Source organism: Somniosus microcephalus, chromosome 9 (assembly GCF_052327205.1).
Source record: "Somniosus microcephalus isolate GS21.2 chromosome 9, FLI_Smic_1.0, whole genome shotgun sequence".
NCBI lineage: Eukaryota > Metazoa > Chordata > Chondrichthyes > Squaliformes > Somniosidae > Somniosus > Somniosus microcephalus.
In genome coordinates, this window is record NC_140995.1 from 199,338,047 (window position 1) to 199,361,208 (window position 23,162).

General features: G+C 42.5%; 1 protein-coding gene across 2 annotated transcripts in view; it reads right to left on the bottom strand.

The window, feature by feature from the left end:
* The window catches only part of atg5 (ATG5 autophagy related 5 homolog (S. cerevisiae)), a 272,449-nt gene that overhangs the window by 36,761 nt on the left and 212,526 nt on the right, over window positions 1-23,162 (bottom strand). For both annotated transcript variants that reach the window (XM_085997734.1, XM_085997735.1), the window contains exon 7: window positions 5,630-5,747. In XM_085997734.1, coding sequence (XP_085853860.1) covers window positions 5,630-5,747 — 118 coding nt within the window. The remainder of the gene's footprint in view (window positions 1-5,629; window positions 5,748-23,162) is intronic.

Genomic DNA, 23,162 nt, shown 5'->3' on the forward strand with positions numbered 1-23,162 from the left:
CATTGTTTTTTCACCCTTTTTATATCAGATGTACTGGAATTTGTAATAGTCTATTCTGACGGGTATGTGGATTTTAGTGTCTCTGGCTTAGCTGATCTCTATGATACAATCTTTGTGAGTGAATGTAGCCAAGGTCTGCCATCTACTGCAGGCCCACAGACAGTGCAGTGATACAAATGTACCAAGGTTCTGCCTTTCTTCCTCTATCAGCAGTGCCAACGGTGATTTGGTCCTTTACTTGTGCAGTTACCTCTGCTGGAGTCTCAGAAGTATTGAGAACCTGCTCCATCTCAATTCTTTAAACTTCCTGGGCATACAGGATTAGAAAAAGCTGCTCTCTGATTGGTGCAGAAAAGGTTTAAATTGGCCAGTCAGGAAGCAACCTTTACCAGTCTTCTGGGCCTGGTAGATTGAAAAGGTTTCCCAGTGTGCGTGGAGATTGGAGTACAAGCACATATTCAGTAGCAGTGCAGGCAACCAAGGCAGCTCTATAGATCATAAAGGGGTGCAGCAAGCAACAGTGGTAGAAGAGGTCAGTACATGCCAGACATCTTTCTGCATGTGAGCACTTATATATAAATGCAAGTTGTTGTTTTGTTTATACAGTGAGTGAGTGAGTGAAACATGAATCGTTTGCTGTTGGTTGATAAACCCAGGAGCTTCTGCAGTAATTATTTTTCATACAATTACCTGATAATGACAAACCATTTTGTTGTTCAGGCTTTTATCCACAATAAACACTTTAGGATTCTTGTCTCACGTAAATCATATTTTCTGAGTTAATGGAAGTGTTTATGATCGATAGAACTTCCCATTCACAGGCACGGTTTGCAAGCTCTGCCCTTCCCACCCACTTTCCAAGTTCTGAATTTTGCTGGGTGCAAGTCATAAAAAAGTTTTTGCTAACAACTATGTGTTTGTTTACTGTCCAAAGTAGCAGACGCACAGACGGTGCAATTTTGTATTTGTTTATGCAGCTGTCATATTTATCACAGGAAAACAGTACATATTCCAGGAACCAATCAAAAAAGAATTCAGTGTCTCTGCAGAAATCTCTTACAATCTTACAAACCAGCAAATATATATACATACTAGCTGAAGTGCCCGGCGGTGCCGAGGCTTTTTCGAGGGCATGTTGTTGTTGGAAGAGAGAGAGAGAGCGACTGGGGGGGAAGAGAGGGCGGGTGGGGGGAAGGGAGGGAGGGCGGGGGGGGGGGGGGGAGGGAGGGCGGGAGGGGGGAGGAGGGGCGGGGGGGGAAGGGGGGAAGGGAAGGGGGCGGGGGGCCGCTCTCGTAGCCCCCGCCCCGCACTCTCGAGAGCCCTGCTCTCCAAGCCCCGCCCGAGCCGAGCGCGGAACACTCACCAAGGCCGAGAGCACTGTCGAGAGCCCCGCCTGAGCCGAGCGCGGAACACTCACCAAGGCCGAGAGCACTGTCGAGAGCCCCGCCTGAGCCGAGCGCGGAACACTCACCAAGGCCGAGAGCACTGTCGAGAGCCCCGCCCCCCCGAGCGCGGAACAGAGACGCCGCGTCTCACCTGCTCCTGCTGCGCGCGCACCCTGACCCTCGTGGCTGACACCGTTGCCCTGGGTAACGTGACACGGGGGGGGGGGGTGTGAGGAGCTTAGCAGAAGCCCAATCACCTAGCTCGGGCGTGGCTGGGCAAGAAAGGCGCAGGCTTTCAGGCCTAAGAAAAAAACGGGGAAAGGTAGGAAAAAGAATGTTCAGGTTAGAGAAAATATTTACAAATGAGTGATTTTTTTAAAAACAATTTAATAAATTCAATTTTATTTTGGTGGAAATGTATATTTGAAAAGAAAGACGCAGAAAGCAGGAAAAAGAATGGAAGCAAGATGGCGGCGACTCACCTCGGTTCAGAACGATAAGGCCCGCCCACACACGCCACCGATTGGTCGACCGTCAGGTCACCAAAGCGTAGGATTGGTCAATCGTCCCGTCACTCGACCGTAGGAGGGCCCGGCCGCACACGGCAGCAAGCCGCTGTACGATTGGTCGACCTCGAGGTCACTCTGTCGCTAATGAGCGGATAATGAGATGCTAATGAGCGGAATGTTGAAGGTTTTTGGGATACCGCGGGCGCGATTTTAGCCCGGCCGAAATGTAAATACACTTAAAACCGTCTCGGAAGCTAAGCTTTCTTTGGAGGTAACGCGCGCGTAGGTACGCCCTGTAACTTTCGAGCGCATGGCCCGCCAGACGCACACGCGATGACAGACAGAATGACAGAATGCCAGACAGACAGAATGCCAGACAGAACGACCGATTTATATATATATAGATAGATAGATAAGTTCCTTCAGCTGAGTGATTTAAATTTCATATTCATAAAACATCAAATCAACCAGAGCTGAGAATGTTAGGAATCAGACACAAGGAAAGGGAGTAGATCAACATCCATTTAGGAGCTACTAGGGCATATGAAAACAACTCAACAGCATGAACAGCCATCACAAAAATCAATCACACGGCGAAATGGAAACAATCAAATCATTCCAAAATCAGTCAAAGGACAAGAGGAAACAATCACATTACTCCTAATTGTTTTGGCCATTATCTCTGTTTCTTCACTAAACTGAACACTTACTACTGGAAATAAGCAGCATAGTATAATAAAAACATAAAATACTTCACAAGCATGCAAGGAAATGATTAAACTTACCCTATGCAATTGAATTTTCTATGATTAAAATTACTGTAACAATGCTTTCTATCAGAGGTGTGCCTCTATGTGAAACTTGATCTTCGAGTTCATGAAGGCCCTGAACACAAGGAGAACGTGCACTGAAAGTCAGGCATGCAAGCTGGTTGGCTGTAAACTGCAAAATTGGGCTAGCCTTTTGCATTTAAAACACAAAGCCCTTGCTCATCCTTATAGGGTAGACACGATGTGGCTCAGACACAATGGTTAGAGTGAGGAAGCATGGCTGGAAGGAGTAACGTGCCCAAGACTTCCCCTTTCAGTGAAGAAGCCCAGGAGGCCCTGCTCACAGATCTACAGCAGAGTGGCTCGGTTTGCGGAAAAGTCACAGTTGTTTCCCACTTTAAATGCCGCTGCTACAATTTTTTGTCCAAATCTGGCAGAAAGCAAGCACCAGGGAAGCAAACTGACAAAGCACAATAATTCAACGCAAAGCCCTTGCACAAAGAAAAGAAAAGTTACTCAAAATGTACCTAAAAGTCATGGAGCTTGATTTAAGAGGCTTTCTTTCAAACAATTTTTGTGCCTAGTTTTTATGACTCATGCTGGGGCAGAGGCTCACCCAACACCAGAAAATTATACAAGGACTAATTGACCCCTAAATTACATAGGATTAGGCCTGCACAGAGTGGTAGAATAGGCCTCCAAGAAACCCCCATCTTCAAACTGGAAAATTAGGTGTAGAATGTAGTCAACAGCGACATAGCATTGTTGAGCCTCTGAAAATTAGGGCCATGGTGTAACATTTTTAGATCTATGCTGCCAATCATGAGTAGACAAATAAAAATCTCTAACCCCAACTTTTTTTGTTGCTTAAAAAAACAATATCTTATGAGTAGGTTTGGTTAAAGTACAATTACATCTAGAGCTATTTGCTTGCATGCAGAGTAAATGCCGGCATGGACAGGTTGGGCCGAATGGCCTATTTCCATGTTGTAACTTCTGTGTGTTTCTATCTTAAACTCAAGAGTTCATACTTGTGGGTACATTATACCTGCAGATATGGATTCCAACTTACCTATTAAAATAGGCAAGTGAAGGCCCAGAAAAAAATTAAACTGATCAGGAACAAATGTAACAATTACAGTACCTGTATAATGATAACCTAGTGAATAGCACTGATTCAAACGAGGAAGATCCTGCCTGGCCAACCTCAGTTTTTTGAGAAAGTGACATCTAAGGTGGAGTGTGGAAAGGCCTAAAACATGGGGGGTGATTTTGTCAATGGGGCGGGACTGCTGCTTGTCGGGTTTTAGTCCCGCCTCCATCTACTTGTGGCCAACCCACGCTATTTTCCCTTCATTGACATTGTTAAGCCCACCCACTGGGCTTAGCAGGCCAATTAAGGGGAAACCGGTTACAGAGAATGTCAGCGTATGACGTTCCATGTCAAATATTTTTGACAGATGAATTGTCATCGTTTGACAGCTCTGTGAAACTGTCAAACACTGACATTCTCTGTTGTGTGATGAGTTCTTGTATTCAAGACTCATCAAACGTCTTTTGTGAGCAGAAATTAGATGGTTGTTGCATCGGAGAATGCAGCAGCCATTCTGTCATCTCGGCCGGAGAGATGCGAGACTCTTCGCACCCCCAACTGTTGAAGCCTGCAGGAAGAAACAAAGGTAAGTAAACATTTTCTATCACTTTTCACTCACCTCACACACTTACCTCTCCACACTTACACCCATCACTTACCTCCACACTTTTGGACCCCAACAACCCCCACAGACCCACTGCTCGACTCGGTGACCCTGGCGGGGTTTCCCGACGTCAGGAAGCCCCCGTCTCTGCTGGAAAAATGGGGATAATCCTCTTAACTACCTGTTAACTACCTGTTAACCGGCAGTTAAGTGGCTGCAATCCCCTTCTCGCCTCCAGGAGATGGGACCCGGCGCAGGTCGGCTACCCGCCTCCAGGAGATGGGACCCGGCGCAGGTCAGCTACCCGCCTCCAGGAGATGGGACCCGGCGCAGGTCGGCTACCCGCCTCCAGGAGATGGGACCCGGCGCAGGTCGGCTACCCGCCTCCAGGAGATGGGACCCGGCGCAGGTCGGCTACCCGCCTCCTGGGAAGATGGCACGGAGGCGGGTTGGGGGGGGGATGGGTACCCACCCCCAGATTCTGCCATTTTCCCAGCAGTCCCACCTCCAAACTCGCCTCCCCAGGGCTGGCAAAATCACACCCATGGTATATTTCCTAAAGGCCTTTGACAAAGTTCTGTACAAAAGGATGTTATAGTTATCAAATCTGGTAAAGTCTTCAAAGGAATGCTCTAGGATAAGACTATATTCTGAAAATGACATCAACCAGAATGATCATCATCTCCTGTGTTTCCAAGGCCAGGTGCTGAAACATGCTCTAACACTTTCAGCCTCCCTCTCCCATCTCCTGTCTTTATTGAGTGAGAGGGTTTAGACTGAAGAGAGTAAAAAAATTGTTCTAAATAAAAGTTGAAAGAGCTAAAATTAAAGGACATAAAAGCAAGGCATGATTCCATGCAATCATTTTCAACAAAAAGGTTGGAGGCGGAGTTAAACTTAGCATACCACTCAATTTAGAAACCCTTCTCCTTCCACCTAACTTAAAGAATATAGGACAGACTATACAGAGAAAATTTAATAAAATATTAAAATCCAGTTGCCATCAGGGCTCCCGTTTCGAAACCATTAAAAACAGCCACATTTTAGTGATTTGATTTGACAAAATAGTAACAAAGGTTATAATTCAGTATTACATCCTGTCTGCTATAATCATCTGTAGGTCAAGGATCAAAGTTTTATCATTTAAAATTTATATTATGCAAAATAAAAATTACAAGGACAATTTTTTATATACAAGTTACAGAACAGAACACAAAAATGATACACTGAATTGGGGTCACATGACCAATGAAGGAGCAGACTCTTACCTTCAGGAGTTACAGCAGCGGGAAACATTTCTTTCAACAAGTCGCCAAGATTATGTGTCTGTCCTTCTGCACTGATTGGACGAAATAGCTTCTGAATAAATGGTCGCTCATTTAGTGGCTGAGAATCAGAGAATAAAAATTGTTTAAAATTCAGCACTGAGATTTACCAGGCTATAAGATAGTTTGCAATCACCAGGTTATAATGTAGCTTGCAATCATGCAATATTAAAATTACAGCTTGTCTTGGTGAAATATGTATCATTATGAAAGCTTATGTATCTTAGAACCAGTCCCGGCTGTGCTTTCAACATGACTGAATGAGCAGTGTCAGGTACTTTCAGTACAGCACAGCTATTCCTGCAGAAAACGATGGATGAAGTGGTGCTTTATACAGTGCAACACTGAACAATGTGAAGACAGAGTGCAATACACTTATAGTCACATGGCTTTTCTTTCATCGTCCACTTCCCTCTCCCCACTTTGTTTAATCAGACGAGTCTGTTTGTGAAGTTACAAGCAGCTCGGAGTACTTCGCAGAGCTTATTTACTCTCACCAACTAGGTTAACACATGAAGAACCACTCGCATAGGGTATTAGTTGGCTATTAGGTGCTCGTGGTTCTCATACCCCAGAACAAGCCACTGATTTCATGAGAAATGTGAAGGTAGTTGAACAAGTCAAAGATTTGAGAGACAATAAATATGTTAGAGAGCATTATGAAAACCTAAACTGATTTGGTCAGAAGTTGAAGACGCACACTACTAACCAGCCAGCACTGGATCAGCTTTCCTGTAGCTGTATGTTTTTTTTCCCCAAAAAATCTAAAACTGTTAATTTAACACCTGTCTCAGTGAGGGTGCTTTCACACTCTCCTCTGAAACAGGCTCTGTCTTCCTGTTCGTGTGGATACAGATGATCTCATGGTACTATTTAAAGAGGAGCCATGAGCTTCCCAGCTGTCCTGGACAAACTTCATCCCTCCACCAACACCACGAAAAAAAGATTATCTGGTCGCTTGTCTTTTATGGTACCTTGCTGTGCACAAATCGGCTGCCATGTTTGCTTACAAAACAACGGGGATTAAAGTATTCATTCGCTGGGATTAGCTTTGAGACATCCTGAGTAATGAAAGGCGTTGTGTAACTGCAAGTTATTTCTTGCTTTCTATCTTAACACATCTCTCAAACATCCCAAAGTACTTTAGATATAATGAATTACTTGGAAGTGTAGTCAACATTATAAGGCTGACATTACTGCAAGTGCACCATTTATAAAAGATGCAGTCTTGTCACGAACAGCCATAATGTGCTTCCTGTGGTGGGAAGAACACACCATCACATTTTGAGTGTAACAGATTAAATTTAGACATGAAAACACAGCATACATAATAAATAATTGGGCAGAATAATCTTCATATTTGTACTATTATTAAAAGGCAGCATACTAGGTAATTCAGTCTGATACTTATTCTTTAAAGAACAAGTATTCAACAAGAAACATTGAAGAAAAATACTCAATGCAAATAGTTATCTAATAAATGACTTAAAAGCAATAGGATTGCAGTGAAATATTACTTCATTCCGTTTTGAAACAGAACATTTACCACATAGCCAAAATAAACGTGGTGAAATCTTTGCCACTGACACACATCTTCCACGACTCCGGGTACTGAATTTACAGTACCGCACTTGAAAAAAAATTAAGACAAGTGTCACAATCAATACCACACATTCAATTATGGATTAAAAAAAGCAAAAAACTAGATAATTGGAAATCTGAAACAAAACCAGAAAATGCTACCAACACTCAGCAAGCCAGTCAGCATCTGGGGAGAAAAGAGATGAGTTAATGTTTCAGGTGTGGGCCATTTGTCAGTTCTCTCCACAGATGCAGACAGACCTGCTGAGTGATTCCAGCATTTTCAATTATATGTACAGTTCATTTTACAAATCAGAAGTCTTTGAAGTCCATCAAATTGCAGAGGTTAATATAAGTTAATATCTAAATCTAATAATGTATAACTTGTTCAAAGTTTCATAAAGGAAATTTTCAAGGCAAGAGAAATTCAACATTTAATCAGTTGAGTAGCCTGCCGACACTCACTTTCTGGGTTCACACAAAGAGTGGTTATTTGAGCGAGGTACTGAAAGGCACAAGAATCCCATGTAACCACAAATGTCAATGGTCTCAATTGAGAAGAAATGAAATTATATGGGAAAAATAAGAGTTCAGTTCATTTGATACAAGGGCAGGGTTTTTTTTATATTGAAAGAAAAGGAGTCTCTCTCACCGTGTGATCGGAGACATGTCTACATATAAAAAAAATGATTTATTCATTCAACATTCAAATTCAACGTTTACTTAAACAGGATCTTTTTGAAGAAACAATTAAAGTCTGTAGAAACTCCTCAGTGCTGTTGTCATTAGTTACTGTTTCTTTCCTGCAGAAAGATTCATAGCTTAAACTGACTAAAAGCAAAACACTATTCCATGTGGGAATTAGAGTGTCAGCTTTAAAGAGTAGATTCAGTTTGCAGTCCTACTATTAACTAAATCTCTCCAAACCTGCACAATTAATTCCTTTAAAAAAAATTGTTTTAACATTCTAACACACAAGTTGACAGCGGCACATTTGTGCTGCTGGAGGCGTTGTTGGTGAGTGCTAAAGAAAGGGGATACACTTTTATTTGAAACATTTCAAATAGATAAGGCCAGCTGTTTGTTCAGCATATTCCTTTCACACTTTAATTTTGTAAAAGCTATCAGTAACTGTCTTCTAAAAACAATGCAGGTCTTGGCTTGTCCTACATTTTCTATCCAAACTGCCAATCAGTCACACTTCAGTCTAACACCTGAGCCTATGTGCCAGACATGCAGCACTTGAGGACTATTAATCAGTCAGCTCTGAAAATGAGCAAACGTAGGTGCAGTCTTGACACTTGTAACTAAAAGCCTTCTGTTTTTGGGAGGTTGGGGAATAGAAGAGAGCGAACAAAACAGAAATACAGTGCATGTTAACAGTGGTACACCTATAGAATTACCAGAAAAACTGAGCCACTGGCAGGATGTGAGGGATTTGCAAGATTAGCTGCAAAGTTTAGAAGGTGAGAGTGCATAGTGTAATTAAATTACAACATTTTAATAAATTTTTAATTAGATCCATCAATAATTAACTCTTTCAATATAAAAGGAATGTTAATCCCACTGTTGTATTTCAATTCCCCGTGCTGTAAATAGATAAATATTTTTAGAGTGCATTAGCAACAGCTTTGTGGTCCAATGCGGTCGTGTGAATTTGTTTAACCCTTCATCATCAGTCAGTTGCGAAGCTGGAGAACATTTCAATGCAACACTATAATTTTGTTGGTCATGTGAGAATTGCCAATTTTATAATATTCCCATAATGAACATCAAATTGCACCTTTTGTGGATTTAATTCGAAGAATGTTAGCTTTACGCTTTCTAGATCAAATAAAAAACAGCGCAAACTAAAATACTATTACTAAATACAGCCCACAGTGGATCTTGTTCACTTATCGAAGTTGTGATGCAAGAGGCTTAAGAGAATCTGTGGTGCCCCACAATAGTGAAGCGCCATACTGTCCAGGGAAGTACCAGGCTCAAGGAAGAAGTCAACCAGTGTTCTCACTCCTGATCACTATCCAGTGACCTGTACTGGAAAGTGCACCTGGATGAACATCAAGTGAGGACAGAATCAGGCTTGGTTATGATCCTTCCCCTGCCTCCCCAGGTGACACTTATTGTTGAGGTTCATAAAGGGGAAGAATGGTCATTTGGACAACATGTGGGAAGGAGGCTAGTGCTCATGCAAGTGTACTGCAGCATAGGTTGATGCCTTCAGAAGAGACGGGAAGAAAATTGTGAGGTAAACGTTATTTTAGATACTGCTGACTTCATTAAAAAAAAGTTTTGCAAGTGGGGCGGAGGAAGAGAGAGCACTTTCCCCTTCAAAACAGACAAAAAAACTTCTTGTACCTCCCACCTGAGGGGACGGTTTTCAATTCGAAGGCATCCAAAAGCAGCTTCAGGAGATTCACTATGGGCTGTATTTTGCAACCCCTATGGGTGCGTACGAGGTGTGTACGCACCCGTAGAGGCCGCGCAAGTTCCGGATTTAGGCATGCAAAGCGCATGCGCTAAAACCCGGAACTTGCGATGTCAAGAATCCTCTTGACAGATCCTCCGCATCCCCGGGAGATGGACCTCTGCGGGTGGAGAGTTGCGTGATTTGCCCAACTTCCGCTGCTTTTACCAGCATAAAAGTTTAAAAATATAAAATTCTCATTTATACATTAAAAACCCCGTCCAATAAGGCAAGTTTATTTTTAGCCCCGTTAAAACATATATTTAAAATTTTTGTTTAAAATATTTAATTAAATGGCATTTTAATTAATTTTAAATAGGCAATTTAATAAAATTTATTTCATGTGTTTGTGTATTTTTAAAGTGACCCCCATTCATACTTATGGAAGTTCCATAGCAGTTCGCAAATGTCCCTGGGATACGTGGGCCTCTGCTCGCGCCTACCTGGAGAGGCCCAGGATCGCAAGCCTCCGTACCTCCCGGGCTACCAGGTAAATGTGTAGATTTTTTTTTTTTACATGTTGGAGGTTTTTTACAAGCCTCCGATTGCAAATTTTGGGCCATAGATTGGTTACCTCATCAGAAATAAGAGGGGGTGGAAGATGCTTGCCCACCAGAAATGCTCTCCCCTTTCACAGATCATTATTTGCTAATTAGCTGATTATAAATTACTTAATTTACTTAATACTGCAATTGACAGAAATGTAAAAAAATTGATGATGGTTGTGTCACTAAATCTTTCAGAATATGCATTGTATAGTAAAAGACATATGATTTTGGTTGCTCAGATCCACTTTTACAGAAGACAGCAGATAAATGTTTGCTAACAAATCCACAACGCACATGTAGTTTTAACCCTTACAAGCTAGACAACTGACTCATGTATTAGCTGAAGTTCAGATTTTATCTGAATCAGCTGATGTATCATGTCATGCTTATTTATCAAATCTACTGTTTCAGTCCTATTTTTAAAATAATCAAGGCTAAGGCAGTTTAGTAATTTCCTATTACATAAGGTCCCTTATCTTACACTGCACATTGTGCAGATACAGACAATTTAGTACAAAACTGTCTCTGTTCTATATGTTCCATTCCTACTTTTTTGTTCGTATACAGTCAGTCTTGGTGTTTAAGACAAATGTAACCTGACAGAAACTTGTTAATTGATTCAATTGTGCCTCAGGAACTTAAAAACATCCATTTACTGTAATATAGCACCTTTAAACTAGAAAAATATCCCAAGAAACTTCAGAGGCACAAGGAAAAATGGACACTAAACCAAAGAAGCAGCGATTAGGAAAGGTGACCACAAGGTTGAGATGGATTTTAAGAAAGATCTTGAACGAGGATAAAGAGATAGAAAGGCAGAAGAGCTCAGTGGGGAATTCCAGAGTGTGGCCTCAGACAGTTGAAAGCACGGCCATGGGATGGGGGGGGGGGGGGGTGCACAAGAAGTTACAGTCAGAGGAATGGAGACTACATAGGGTGGGGGGGGGGGGGGGGGGGGAGGTAGAGCTGGAGTAGATTAAAGATGGGGAGGAACAATGGATTTAAACCCAAGGATGGGGATTTTAAATTGGAGGTGTTGGCAGATCTTGACACAAATGTAGATCAGTGAGGATAGGGACGATGGGCAGGATTATTGCTGCAGAATAGGTTACTGGCAGCAGTTTCAGATGAGCTGAAGTTTACTTAGGATGGGAGGCTGACCAGGAGAGCACCGGAGTAATCGAGTTTGAAAGTGACATGAATGAAGCTTTCAGCAGCAGATGTATTATGGCAGGTTGGAAGTGGGTGGTCTTGACGATGGAGAGGATATGGGGTTTAAAAACCTCGACGCAGGGTTAAAACGCAGACCAGGGTGCGGCCGAGACAGTAGCCAGCAGGGTATGAGTTGGTGGTGAGGATATGGAATTTGGGCCGGGGGCTAAGGCTGATGGCTTTAGACTTCCCAATGTTGACCTGGAAGAAGATTGAGAGGGGATCTCATCGAAACCTATAAAATTCTGTCAGGCCTGGACAGACTAGATGCAGGAAGGATGTTTATGATGGCCGGGGAGTCCAGAACCAGGGGTCATAGTCTAAGGATACAGGGGTAAGCCATTTAGGACTGAAATGAGGAATTTCTTCACCCAGAGAGTGGTGAACCTGTGGAATTCTCTGCCACAGAGGGCGGTGGAGGCCAGTTCATTAAATATATTCAAGAAGGAGTTGGATATATTTCTTAAGACTAAAGGGATCAAGGGATATGGGGAGAAGGCAGGGACAGGGTACTGAATTTGGATGATCAGCCATGATCTCATTGAATGGCGGAGCAGGCTCGAAGGGCCGAATGGCCTACTCCTGCTCCTATCTTCTATGTTTCTAAGAGATGGGGAGACACTATAGAGCTGGGGCTTCAGGGCTATAAGAGGAGGGGGCTCTGGGAGGAAGTTCGGCTTCACTCAGCTCTCTCACCACCACTTCTCTAGACCCCTCCATTGTCTCCGATATGTCACATTGCTTGTCCGATGTCCAATATTGGATGAGCAGAAATTTCCTCCAATATTGGAAGACTGAAGTCACTGTCATTGGTCCCCGCCACAAACTCCCTGACTACCGTTTCCCATCCCTGGCAACTGTCTGATGTGGAGCTAGGCCGATCGTAACCTTGGTGTTGTTTCTGACCCCAAGATGACCTTCCAACCGCATATCTGCTCCATCACCAAGACCGCCTACTTCCACCTCCGTAACATCGGCCGACTCCGACCCTGCCTCAGCCCACCTGCTGCTGAAACCCTCATCCATGCCTTTGTCACTTCTAGACTTGACTATACTAATGCTCACTTGGCCGGCTTCCCATCTTCCACCCGACATAAACTTGTGCTCATCCAAATTCTGCCCGTATCTTAACTCGTTCCAAGTCTCAATTCACCAATCATCCCTGTGCTTGCTGACCTTCACTGGCTCCCGGTCAGACAACGCCTCAGTTTTCAAACTCCTCATCCTGGTTTTCAAATCCCTCCATGGCCTCGCCTCTCCGTAACCTTCCTCCAGCCCTATAAGCCTTCATGATTTCTGCGCTCTTCCAACATAGGCCTCTTGCGCATCTCCGATTTTAATCGCTCCATTATTGGCGGCCATGCTATCAGCTGCCCTGGCTTTGAGCTCTGGAATTCCCTCCTTAAACCACTCTGCCTCTCTCTCTCCTCCTTTAAGATGCTCCTTAAAACCTACTTCTTTGACAAAGTTTTTGGTCACCTGCCCTGATATCTCCTTCTGTGCCTCGGTGTCAGAAATGTTTTAATTGATATCGCTCTTGTTAGAGCGCCTTGGGACCTTTTACTAGGTTAAATGAGTAGTAGTTATTGTTGTTGCTGGGCACAGGGAAGGGAGAAGTAACAGAGACTCTCTAGAAATCCATGAGCTTCTCATACTGGGTAGAGAGGGTGGCGGGGCCAAGGAGAGATTTAAGAAGGTAGTTGACAGTAGGGGAAATAGGCACGTGGTTATCTTTGTCCTCCAGGAAGATCAGAGTAGCAGGTGATTTTGGCAGTGGTAGAGCTTGAAGTGGTCACGTTAGATCTGGTGATGGAGGGCTAAGTCAGTTGTACACCAGGTTTTCTTCCATTGGACTTGAGGGTGCTGTATCGGGGGAACACTCGGGCTTGGAGACGGTGAAGATTTTTCTGGAGACAAAGGCATTGGAAATGAAAGTGAGGGAATGGTTAAGGAAATCAACAGTTGCAGAAGCATTGTGGCAAATGGAGTGCCAAAGGCTCAGTAATTGGGAATTTGGAGTGCAGTTGCAAGTGACTTGGGGAATTTTTTTTCCCCCCAGAGGCAGATGCAGAAGTGGGGATGAAAGAAGGTAGGGGGAACATGGGTGGGGAAGGAAATGAGGAAATGATTGAAGATGACTTTGTTGGCAATGAAGACCCTGACACCAGAAGAGATGGTAAGGTTAACCTGCTTTCTTCATGTTGGCTTAGGGATCAAGTCTCCATTCAAGCCAGGTAGCCTAGCTTTGATCATGAGTTACCCTGTATCTGATCTCAACCAGAGCAGCAGTAGCAATGCTACAATTGGCCGCCTTCTACTGGGTGAGCTAAAAAAAAATATTAGTCAGTATTCCCACTCCCGATCGCGATCAGGCTACACCTACTTGAACCCTTTCATCAGCTAGTTATGATGATGCAGACCATTTCAATATACTGTAATACCATAATCTGGTTCCCCGTGTGTGAAGAGCCAATTTTATAATCTTTGCATAATTCCAATTCCCATAGTCAGATGCCCTGACATGAATAATGGGCAGTTAGGTAATGCACTGGTGCTGACGTGCTGCCCAGGGAACAGTAACCCACGAAGGGAGGGAGGAGGAAACAGAAGGAAAATTATGAAGAAAAAAATTAATCTTCAGGAGGAACATTAAATAAATAACAATGAAGTAGAAATGCAGGGAGATTCTTTAGGGCTTGTTAGAATGTCCGTGTTAGCTGACTGGAACGTTTGTAGGCCCTAAAGGCAAGTGCAACAAAAGGTTCTTAGAACAAGTGTTGTACTTACTGGAAAAGTTTGTTAAAATTATAATAAGCATTGTATACCAATTTAAAAAAAATAAAAGGTTTACTGCTTTCCCTGTAAAACTTAAGTATAGGATGAGAAGGGACCTTCTAAGCCCATCTGCAATATCATGGACTCGACTTAATTGATTTAATTTCTTGAGAAAAGTAAATAACCACAGGCATAACTTCCAAGAAAGCTGAAATTACTCCCTGATTCCCAAAGATAAATCAACAAAAACAGCAGGATAACCCAATCTGGGAACACCATTTACAACTTTCAATCCTGCATTTGTTTCAGATTTCCAGCATCTCCAGTATTTTGCTTTATATTTCAACCCAGACTGGTTGCATGCCACAAATAACATTGCTGTGGCTCCAACAGCACTGATATGTTTGGATGAGTTCCTACATGAATCCTTATTCGCCTTTTCATTTATTTATTTATTTATTTATTTTTTTTTTATAAAAGAGTCTGAAGATTTTGGACAGCAGTACACAGCTCTACCACGAACAATATATCAATTTAGTCCTTAATGCAAATTGCTAAACTCGGAGCTGTGAAACCTAGAGTCAATGATGGAAATAGTATGATATATACGGCTACATTCAATTTATTTGCCTTTGTATTCGTCTGGAAATCCTTTACACATTCCATCTTGTTAACTAGATATCCAACTAGTTCTTTTTAAAGCAGTTAATTGGCACAGTATACTACTACTTTCAGTGGTGGGGGGGTGGAGGAGTGGAAGAGAAGAGAAAAGATTTCTTCTCTGGTCTCAGTTGAGTTTTGTTAATAACATGTTCTCTACTTCTGTAATCACAGTTTAAGTTAAATTTGCTGTGTTTGTATCTATATCTTTCAGCATTTGAAAGACTGGGGTCATGTCATCTCTCAGTATCCTTTACCCCAGCAAGTGAAAATCCAAACTTAATTAAATTTATAATTTTAAGCTATAAAAGCATCCTTACCACCTTCCTAAGAATCCTCTCCAATGCATCGACTTCCTTCCATAGGTAGGGCAGCCAAAACTGCATACAATGCCCTAAATGTAGTTTAAGTGATTAGTGTGTAAATCCACCCTGAACTGCAGTGTAACCTTTTGCTTTACTAAATCAATCAACTGAAATACACACATAAGTTAGCATTAAAGATGTTGGTGCATTTTCAGTACTTTTGCCAACTTCATACTTTGCAAGTTTTAAATTGATTTTCAGGTTTCCTTGTGGGCCAGGAAAGGCAGGAGTGCTGCTCCGAGACACACAAGGAAGCCTTGGGTCTCCTTTGCACCAGGCTACCCACCTCGCCCAAAGACCTCCCACTAACGTGGATAACGAGGGAAATTAGGGACAGCATAAAATCAAAAAAAAGGGCATATCAACTGGCAAAAAAAAGCACCAGACCGGAAGATTGGGGGCAGTACAGGATACAGCAAAAGAGGACAAAGGGATTAATCAGGAAGGGGAAAATAGAATACGAAAGTAAACTTGCAGCAAACATAAAGACAGACTGCAAAAGCTTTTATCGGTATATCAGGAGGAAAAGACTGGTAAAATCCCAAGTCGGTCCCTTGCAGTCCGATTCGGGAGAATATATAATGGAGAATAAGGAAATGGCAGACCAATTAAACTCATACTTTGGTTCTGTATTCACAAAGGAGGACACAAATAACCTCCCAGGAATATCGGCAAACATAGGGACTAATGAGAGGGAGGAGCTGACAGAAATTAGTATCTCTAGGGATATGGTGTTGGGTAAGTTGAGGGGACTGAAGGCCGACAAATCCCCGGGGCCTGATAAACTACATCCTAGGGTACTTAAGGAGGTGGCCCTGGAGATAGCAGATGCTCTAAGGATCATCTTCCGGAACTCCATTGACTCGGGAACAGTACCCGTGGATTGGAGGGTAGCTAATGTTACCCCAATATTTAAAAAGGGGGGTAGAGAGAAAGCAGGGAATTATAGACCAGTAAGCCTTACATCGGTTGTGGGCAAAATGCTAGAGTCCATTATTAAGGATAAAATAGCGGAGCACTTGACAAATGGGGAAAGGATCGGACAGAGTCAACATGGATTTACAAAGGGTAAATCGTGTTTGACTAATCTGCTGGAATTTTTTGAGGAAGTAACTGGTAAAATAGATGGGGGAGAGCCAGTGGATGTGGTGTACCTTGACTTCCAGAAAGCCTTCGATAAGGTTCCACACAAAAGATTATCATGCAAAATTAAGGCTCATGGGATTGGGGGCAAAGTATTAACGTGGATAGAGAACTGGCTGGCGGATAGAAAACAGAGAGTTGGAATAAACGGCTCGTTTTCGGAGTGGCAGGCAGTGACCAGCGGGGTGCCGCAAGGATCTGTCCTGGGACCCCAGCTGTTCACAATATATATAAATGATCTGGATCAGGGAATTGGATGCAATATTTCCAAATTCGCTGACGACACTAAACTAGGAGGAGGGGTGGGCTCTGATGAGGATGTCAGGAGGCTACAGTGCGATTTGGACAGGTTGGGAGAATGGGCGGATACGTGGCAGATGCACTATAATGTGGATAAATGCGAGGTTATCCACTTTGGGGGTAAAAACAGGAGGGTAGATTATTATCTAAATGGCAATAGATTGGGAGATGGGGAAGTGCAGAGGGACCTGGGTGTTCTTGTGCACCAGTCACTGAAGGAGAGCATGCAGGTGCAACAGGCGATTAAGAAGGCAAATGGTATGTTGGCCTTCATATCAAGGGGGTTCGAGTATAGGAATAGGGATACCTTACTACAGCTGTACAAGGTGCTGGTGAGACCGCATCTGGAGTATTGTGTACAGTTTTGGTCGCCCCATCTGCGGAAGGATGTTCTTGCCATGGAAAGAGTGCAGCGGCGATTCACCAGGCTGATACCTGGAATGGCGGGAATGACCTACGAGGAGAGATTGAATAGTTTGGGCTTGTACTCACTGGAGTTTAGAAGATTGAGAGGGGATCTCATCGAAACATATAAAATTATGGCAGGCCTGGACAGGCTGAATTCAGAGAGAATGTTTCCAATGGCAGGGGAGCACAGAACCAGGGGCCACAGTCTAAAAATAGCGGGCAAATCATTTAAAACAGAGATGAGGAAGAATTTCTTCACTCAAAGAGTGGTGAGCCTGTGGAATTCCCTGCCACAGAGGGCTGTGAAGGCTAATTCAATAAATATTTTCAAGAGAGAATTGGATATATTTCTGAAGGCTAAGGGGATTAAGGGTTACGGAGAAAAGGCGGGGACGGGGTACTGAACTGGTAAGATCAGCTAAGATCTCAGAGGAAGATCAGCCATGATCTCATTGAATGGCGGAGCAGGCTCGAAGGGCCGAATGGCCTACTCCTGTTCCTATCTCTATGTTTCTATGTTTAACTGCCAGGGACCGTCCCCACGGGTCCTCGGCTGCGGCCTCCTGCTGCTGGCTTCTGCTCCCGCCTGCCAGCCAGGCTGTCAATTTGCCCAGCTGTCAGGCGGAAGTCTGCAGCATGTTATTTAAATGTGGCCCTCCACATCCCCGGACTTGCCAGGTTTTCCCTGCGCTCCCTGCCTCTCCATTAATCCCAGAGCCAATGTTTTCTTTTAATATAAATGGAAACTTCAATGGGTTTTCCAATTCGGTAGCACAGATGCCAGTTTTTCAAAACCAATGAGGTTACAAACTGAACGATGACCCACATCATACCAGCCAGCATTATAAACAGAGAAGGTGCTTTTATTTAGTTTCATTGTATTCTAAATTTTCAATACTTCATCAAACACTAGCAATGGGAATCTTAAAAAGTTGACTGCTGTACCAAAAACCTTACTGTTATATGGATGATCAGATCTAAGCACGATTAGCTTACTGCTCAATGGTCATCAACCTGAAACGTTAACTCGGTTTCTCTGTCCACAGATGCTGCCTCACCTGCTTAGTATTTCCAACATTTTCTGTTTTTATATCGGCATGTTTAGCTTTGTCTGGCTTCTACCTTGAAGATAAATTACAAATGAGTGCTAGTGTGTCATTTCCAACCAGTACTATAACTGCGCAGCAACACTCTCTCAGATAACGAAGAATAATAGTTCTTGCGTTTGGCCCATCACCCACTATCCCACCCACGCCATTGAAGCTTCCGGACATCAAAGACAAAAGTTAACTTGCAACAGGCTGATTCAGCCAATACTGAAAATGGGATTTCCAGATGAACACAGACCAAGAAGTTTATGCGATCGTACATATTATACTATTTCTATCATAGGCTCTAGGTTTTACAGACAACATTCAACCACCTACATCAGGACTATTTGAACAGATGTAAAGCACTATCCAAATTTTTCAAAACACAGTAAGAAACAATTTCAATCTGATAGGACATTTGCACAATAGGTTATCCACAGCTGGTGCGCACAGACGTGAAAGTGCACAAAAACGCCAAACTTCCTTGACCTGAAATGCAGTCTTACATTAAGTATGGTTTATATTCATCCTTGGGTGATTAAATGAGCGTCAAAGTCATCCAGAAATGCTGTACTGTCTTCCCACATTTCTACTATGTTCTTGCAATCAAGCCAATTTTTTTCAGTTCAGAATTTTTTCTATACCTAGCTTTTTATCACTTCTCTGCTGGCCGACCTTTCCTTCGGACTACAAGTCTGCTCATTCTGAAACAAAAATATTTGGCAAGCTTTTTCCCCATTCTTATTTTCCTGACAGCATTTACTCCTGCGGGGGGTATAGTTCCAAGGCATTAACAGATAGCACAGACATGCTATTTACCACGGGGGCATCATGGCTGAGCTTATATCCTGTTCTGAACCAAAGCACACACACACACACACACAAAAGCAGGGATCATCCAACAATTAGCAATGGGACTGCTGATCCATTTATTTTCATTAGTTGCAAGGGCACAGAGGCCATTTGTCGTCTACATATTGCCATTCCAGTTGAGCTCAGTTAATTCAACATAGACCAGGATTAAACCTGGGATCTTCTAATCTGTATCACTCTGTGGCGCACTGCCCTTACCAACTGCCCTGCCAGGTCATGCTAAACCTTTACAAATCAGTGGTTAGGCCTCAGCTGGAGTATTGTGTACAATTCTGGGCACCACACTTTAGGAAGGATATCAAGGCTCTGGAGAGGGTACAAAGGAGGTTTACCAGGATGATAGCAGGGATGAGGGACTTCAGTTATGTGGAGAGATTGGAGAAGCTGGGATTGTTCTCCTTAGAGCAGAAAAGATTAAGGGGAGACGTAATAGAGGTATTCATTTTGATAGAGCAAGTATGGAGAAATTGTTTCCTCTGGCAAGTGGGTCAGTAACCATAGGTCATAGAATAAAATAATTGGCAAAAGAACTTGAGGGGAAAATGGAGAAATTTCTTTGCACAGAGGGTCGTTAAGATCTGGAACACACTACAGGAAACTCTCGATTTACCAGCACCTAAATAACCGGAAATCTCTGTTAACCGTCAAAATTCAGGAGTAGGTTCAGGTAAGTTTTACTTCATATTAGTGGCCGTTCCTGGAACTGTGGCTGTGTAATCGGGTTCCTGCACTTGTTGCTAAGCAACAGGGACGCTTGGTCTGTGGCTGGGCTTCTTGCGCCTGTTGCTAAGCAACAGGGAAGCCTGGATTTGTTGCTGTGTACGGAGCTCTCGTACCTTTTAAACTATACCTCTCTGTAATCCGGACTTTTTGATAAATCTGCACCACGCCGGTCCCGGATAAAAAAGAGTTTCCTGTACCTGAAAGGGTGGAAAAATCAGATTCCATAGGAACTTTTAAAAGACAATTGGACATGTACTTGAAGAGGACTAATTTGCAGGGTTGCAGGGAAAAAGCTGGGGTGCGGGACTAAATTGACTAGGAAAGATTTAATTTCTGGACCTAACATTGGTGAGGCTCAGTACTAAGATGCCCAAGTTACTGTGAACAAAATTAAATGTATGGAGGGCACTCCTCGGAGATTAGGAATTAGACTTGATCGAACAATCTAGTATTGTGGGGCCTGAAAAATGATGGCGTTCTGCACCAATTCACCCAATTTGTTTCAGCAGCTGCACCAGCTAAGCTCAGATGTGTAGTGCAAATGTCTAATTAAAGTAGACCTAGAGAACCAAACAAACAGAAAAATTGTTTTTGGAGAAGGGAAGAACACATGGGATTGGGTGTAATTTCAACATAAACTATTATCCCTTTAGGATTTATTTCTAATTTTAGTACATCTGTTCTAGCCTGTGGAGATCCAGCAGTTAGGGTCTCTCCTCCAGCTGCTTTGCTGGTGTCATCTGCATAATTGTCAGTAAGCAGCTTCGTAACAAATCCAGAGGTGTCCAAGCCAGGTGAATACAGCACTTGAAGTAGATTGCTGGGTACCTGAATTTTTCCAGCTTGAATGCTGAGCTACAGAATATGATGTGTCAGGTATGATATATATATTTATTTATTTATATAAATAATTAATCCAATATACTGTCAGAGAATGAATCCCAGATGAGAACAGAGACTTAAAATAGCAGGTCCTAATGAACTAGGAAAATGTACTAAAATTAGCAATACCTCCTCTGAGGTAGGGCAGTTTCAAAACTATTTAGTTAGGGGATTAAGCAATCTCACATCCATCTCAATTTGTACCCACTTAGTTTCCTCCTTCAAGTAATAATAACCTGAAAGGTATCTAAGACTCCAATCTGGTCAACACTAGTGCAGAAATAGCACCACAGTCCTCAAAGACCAAAAACATTTACCAGTGAAGTATCTCCAATATATTCAGGAATGTGAATCTTTAGATAAGGAAGGCAACTGCCATACTAGACAGATTTGATGCTCTGTGTTGTGACTTCGTGCATCAGGCGCATTTTGAATTATGGTCCAATTAGTGGGATGAATGATGTTATCCTCAAGTACATTAAGCACCCGACTTGGATTTGAGTATAAGATTCTATGGCCTGCAATTCGCTGCAATACAGATATTGGCAATGAACGGCATAAATTAGACCGCTGAGCTGCCCGAGATGCCACAGTTTGCATATTCTCATTATTTTTCCAGCAATGAGACTAGTGGCGGATCAGAAGCGCAGCCAATGTCTGATACACATCCAAGGTATCGGGGTCCCAACATAGAACGGAACAACAGGTTATTTAACAGGGACATGTTTAGGGGCAATGGCTCCGATCTGATAACATGGGAATGGGTCGCAGTACGTACAAACAGAATGTTCAGGTTGGGTTTAATTTGATCGATGAGTTTGTACTGAAACAGTAAATATATAAATCGACATTAAAAAGTAACGCGTATGCAGTGTGGGTGTAGAACTTTTCATTATTAGAAGGAAAATAATTCTTGCCTAGACTAATGACTCTAAAATCCTAAGACCTTGTACTGGTTTTCCAAACAACATTTCTAATCCTATGTGGCTCACAAACTATGCCCCTTTCACATCCCCATACTTATTAAGGAATGCAATGGGAGAGAATTAATTCAGACTTAATAAACTTGCTTTATTCAAAAGACACAGCATAACTTTAATGTTTGAACTTTCTTCTCATTTGACAAAGAATGTAATTTAAAGCTACAGTGCTACATGCACAGCACACAAGTCTGAACTTATTCTCATTGGCCCGGATTTTGCAGTCAGTGGCGAAGGAACAGCGCTTAGCATTCACTACGCTGACGGCTGTCCACAGTTTTTGTGGGCTTTTGAGCGGAGACTTGCTGACATTGGGTGTCCGATCCAGCGCAACGCCCTCTACGAGGGAATCGGTGCTATGTGTGAGCAGGGAAAACAACAGCATGGCTCTTCAACCAATCAGATTGAAGCATCCTCACAGACATGTAGGGACTAAATCAGGAAGTATAAATTAGATTTAAATCATGTACAGGAAGTGAAATAGAGAGAGAGAAAGAAAGATGGGATTGAGAGAGAACTAAGAGACAGACAGAAAAAGTAAACTTAAAAAAAAAAAATCTCCAACACTAATTAAATTCTGAAGGAATGAGATTCAATGCTTTAAAATAAAATTCAGTGCCAGCGAGGTTATTTGGCAGTAAGTTAAAAATTCACTTACGCCTGAATGTACCAGCCATAACTTTTTCTGCGTGTTTATTGGGTATCTAGTGGGTAAGTACCGCATCTTCACACCCTTACATGGATTTCAATGTTGAGTCTATCAGCGAGGATTGCAACAGTGCACCCTGTGGAGTAGGTGGGCAAATTGGACAGCAACTTCCGGATTTGTGTTTAACTGCGCATGTGTGGACTCCGGAAGTTGTTAATTCACAATAACGGTGAGCGCCTTTAGCCTCACCATTATTCTCAACGCAAAATCTGGGCCATATATATATTTTACTTTAAAAAAAAAATCAGTAGTTCAATAGATTTTAAAAATATTCACCATTATTTTAGTTGAGCATCTATTCATAGTCTCTATGCCATCGCTAGCCAGTCTGGCAATTCTCTATCATATTATTGCTACATCCCACTTACTACTTATTTGCTGATGTTTGCACTGAAAATAAAACTGGCCCCAAAATAAAACAGGAAATAAAAAGTTATTTTACTCAATCACTGGAGAAATAAAATTATGAAAATACACTGGCAATTTTCAGAAACTTAACTTGTCAATGAGACTTCAAAGTAGTGATTCTTAAAAGTAAAAGAATAATTAAAGAGAGAATCAGACTATTTAGGGATGAAGCTGGGATCTAGTAGTGGAGGATGAACATATGGCTTCAACATTAAAAAAAAAACTGACTCAAAATATTTATTTAAAGAACAAATTATGGCAGAAGTGAGAATGTAGGTGTATTAGAGATCAATGTTCCCCATAATTTTTGGGGGGTGTGCGGCCCCTTTAATGGGCTGCGTGGTCCATTCA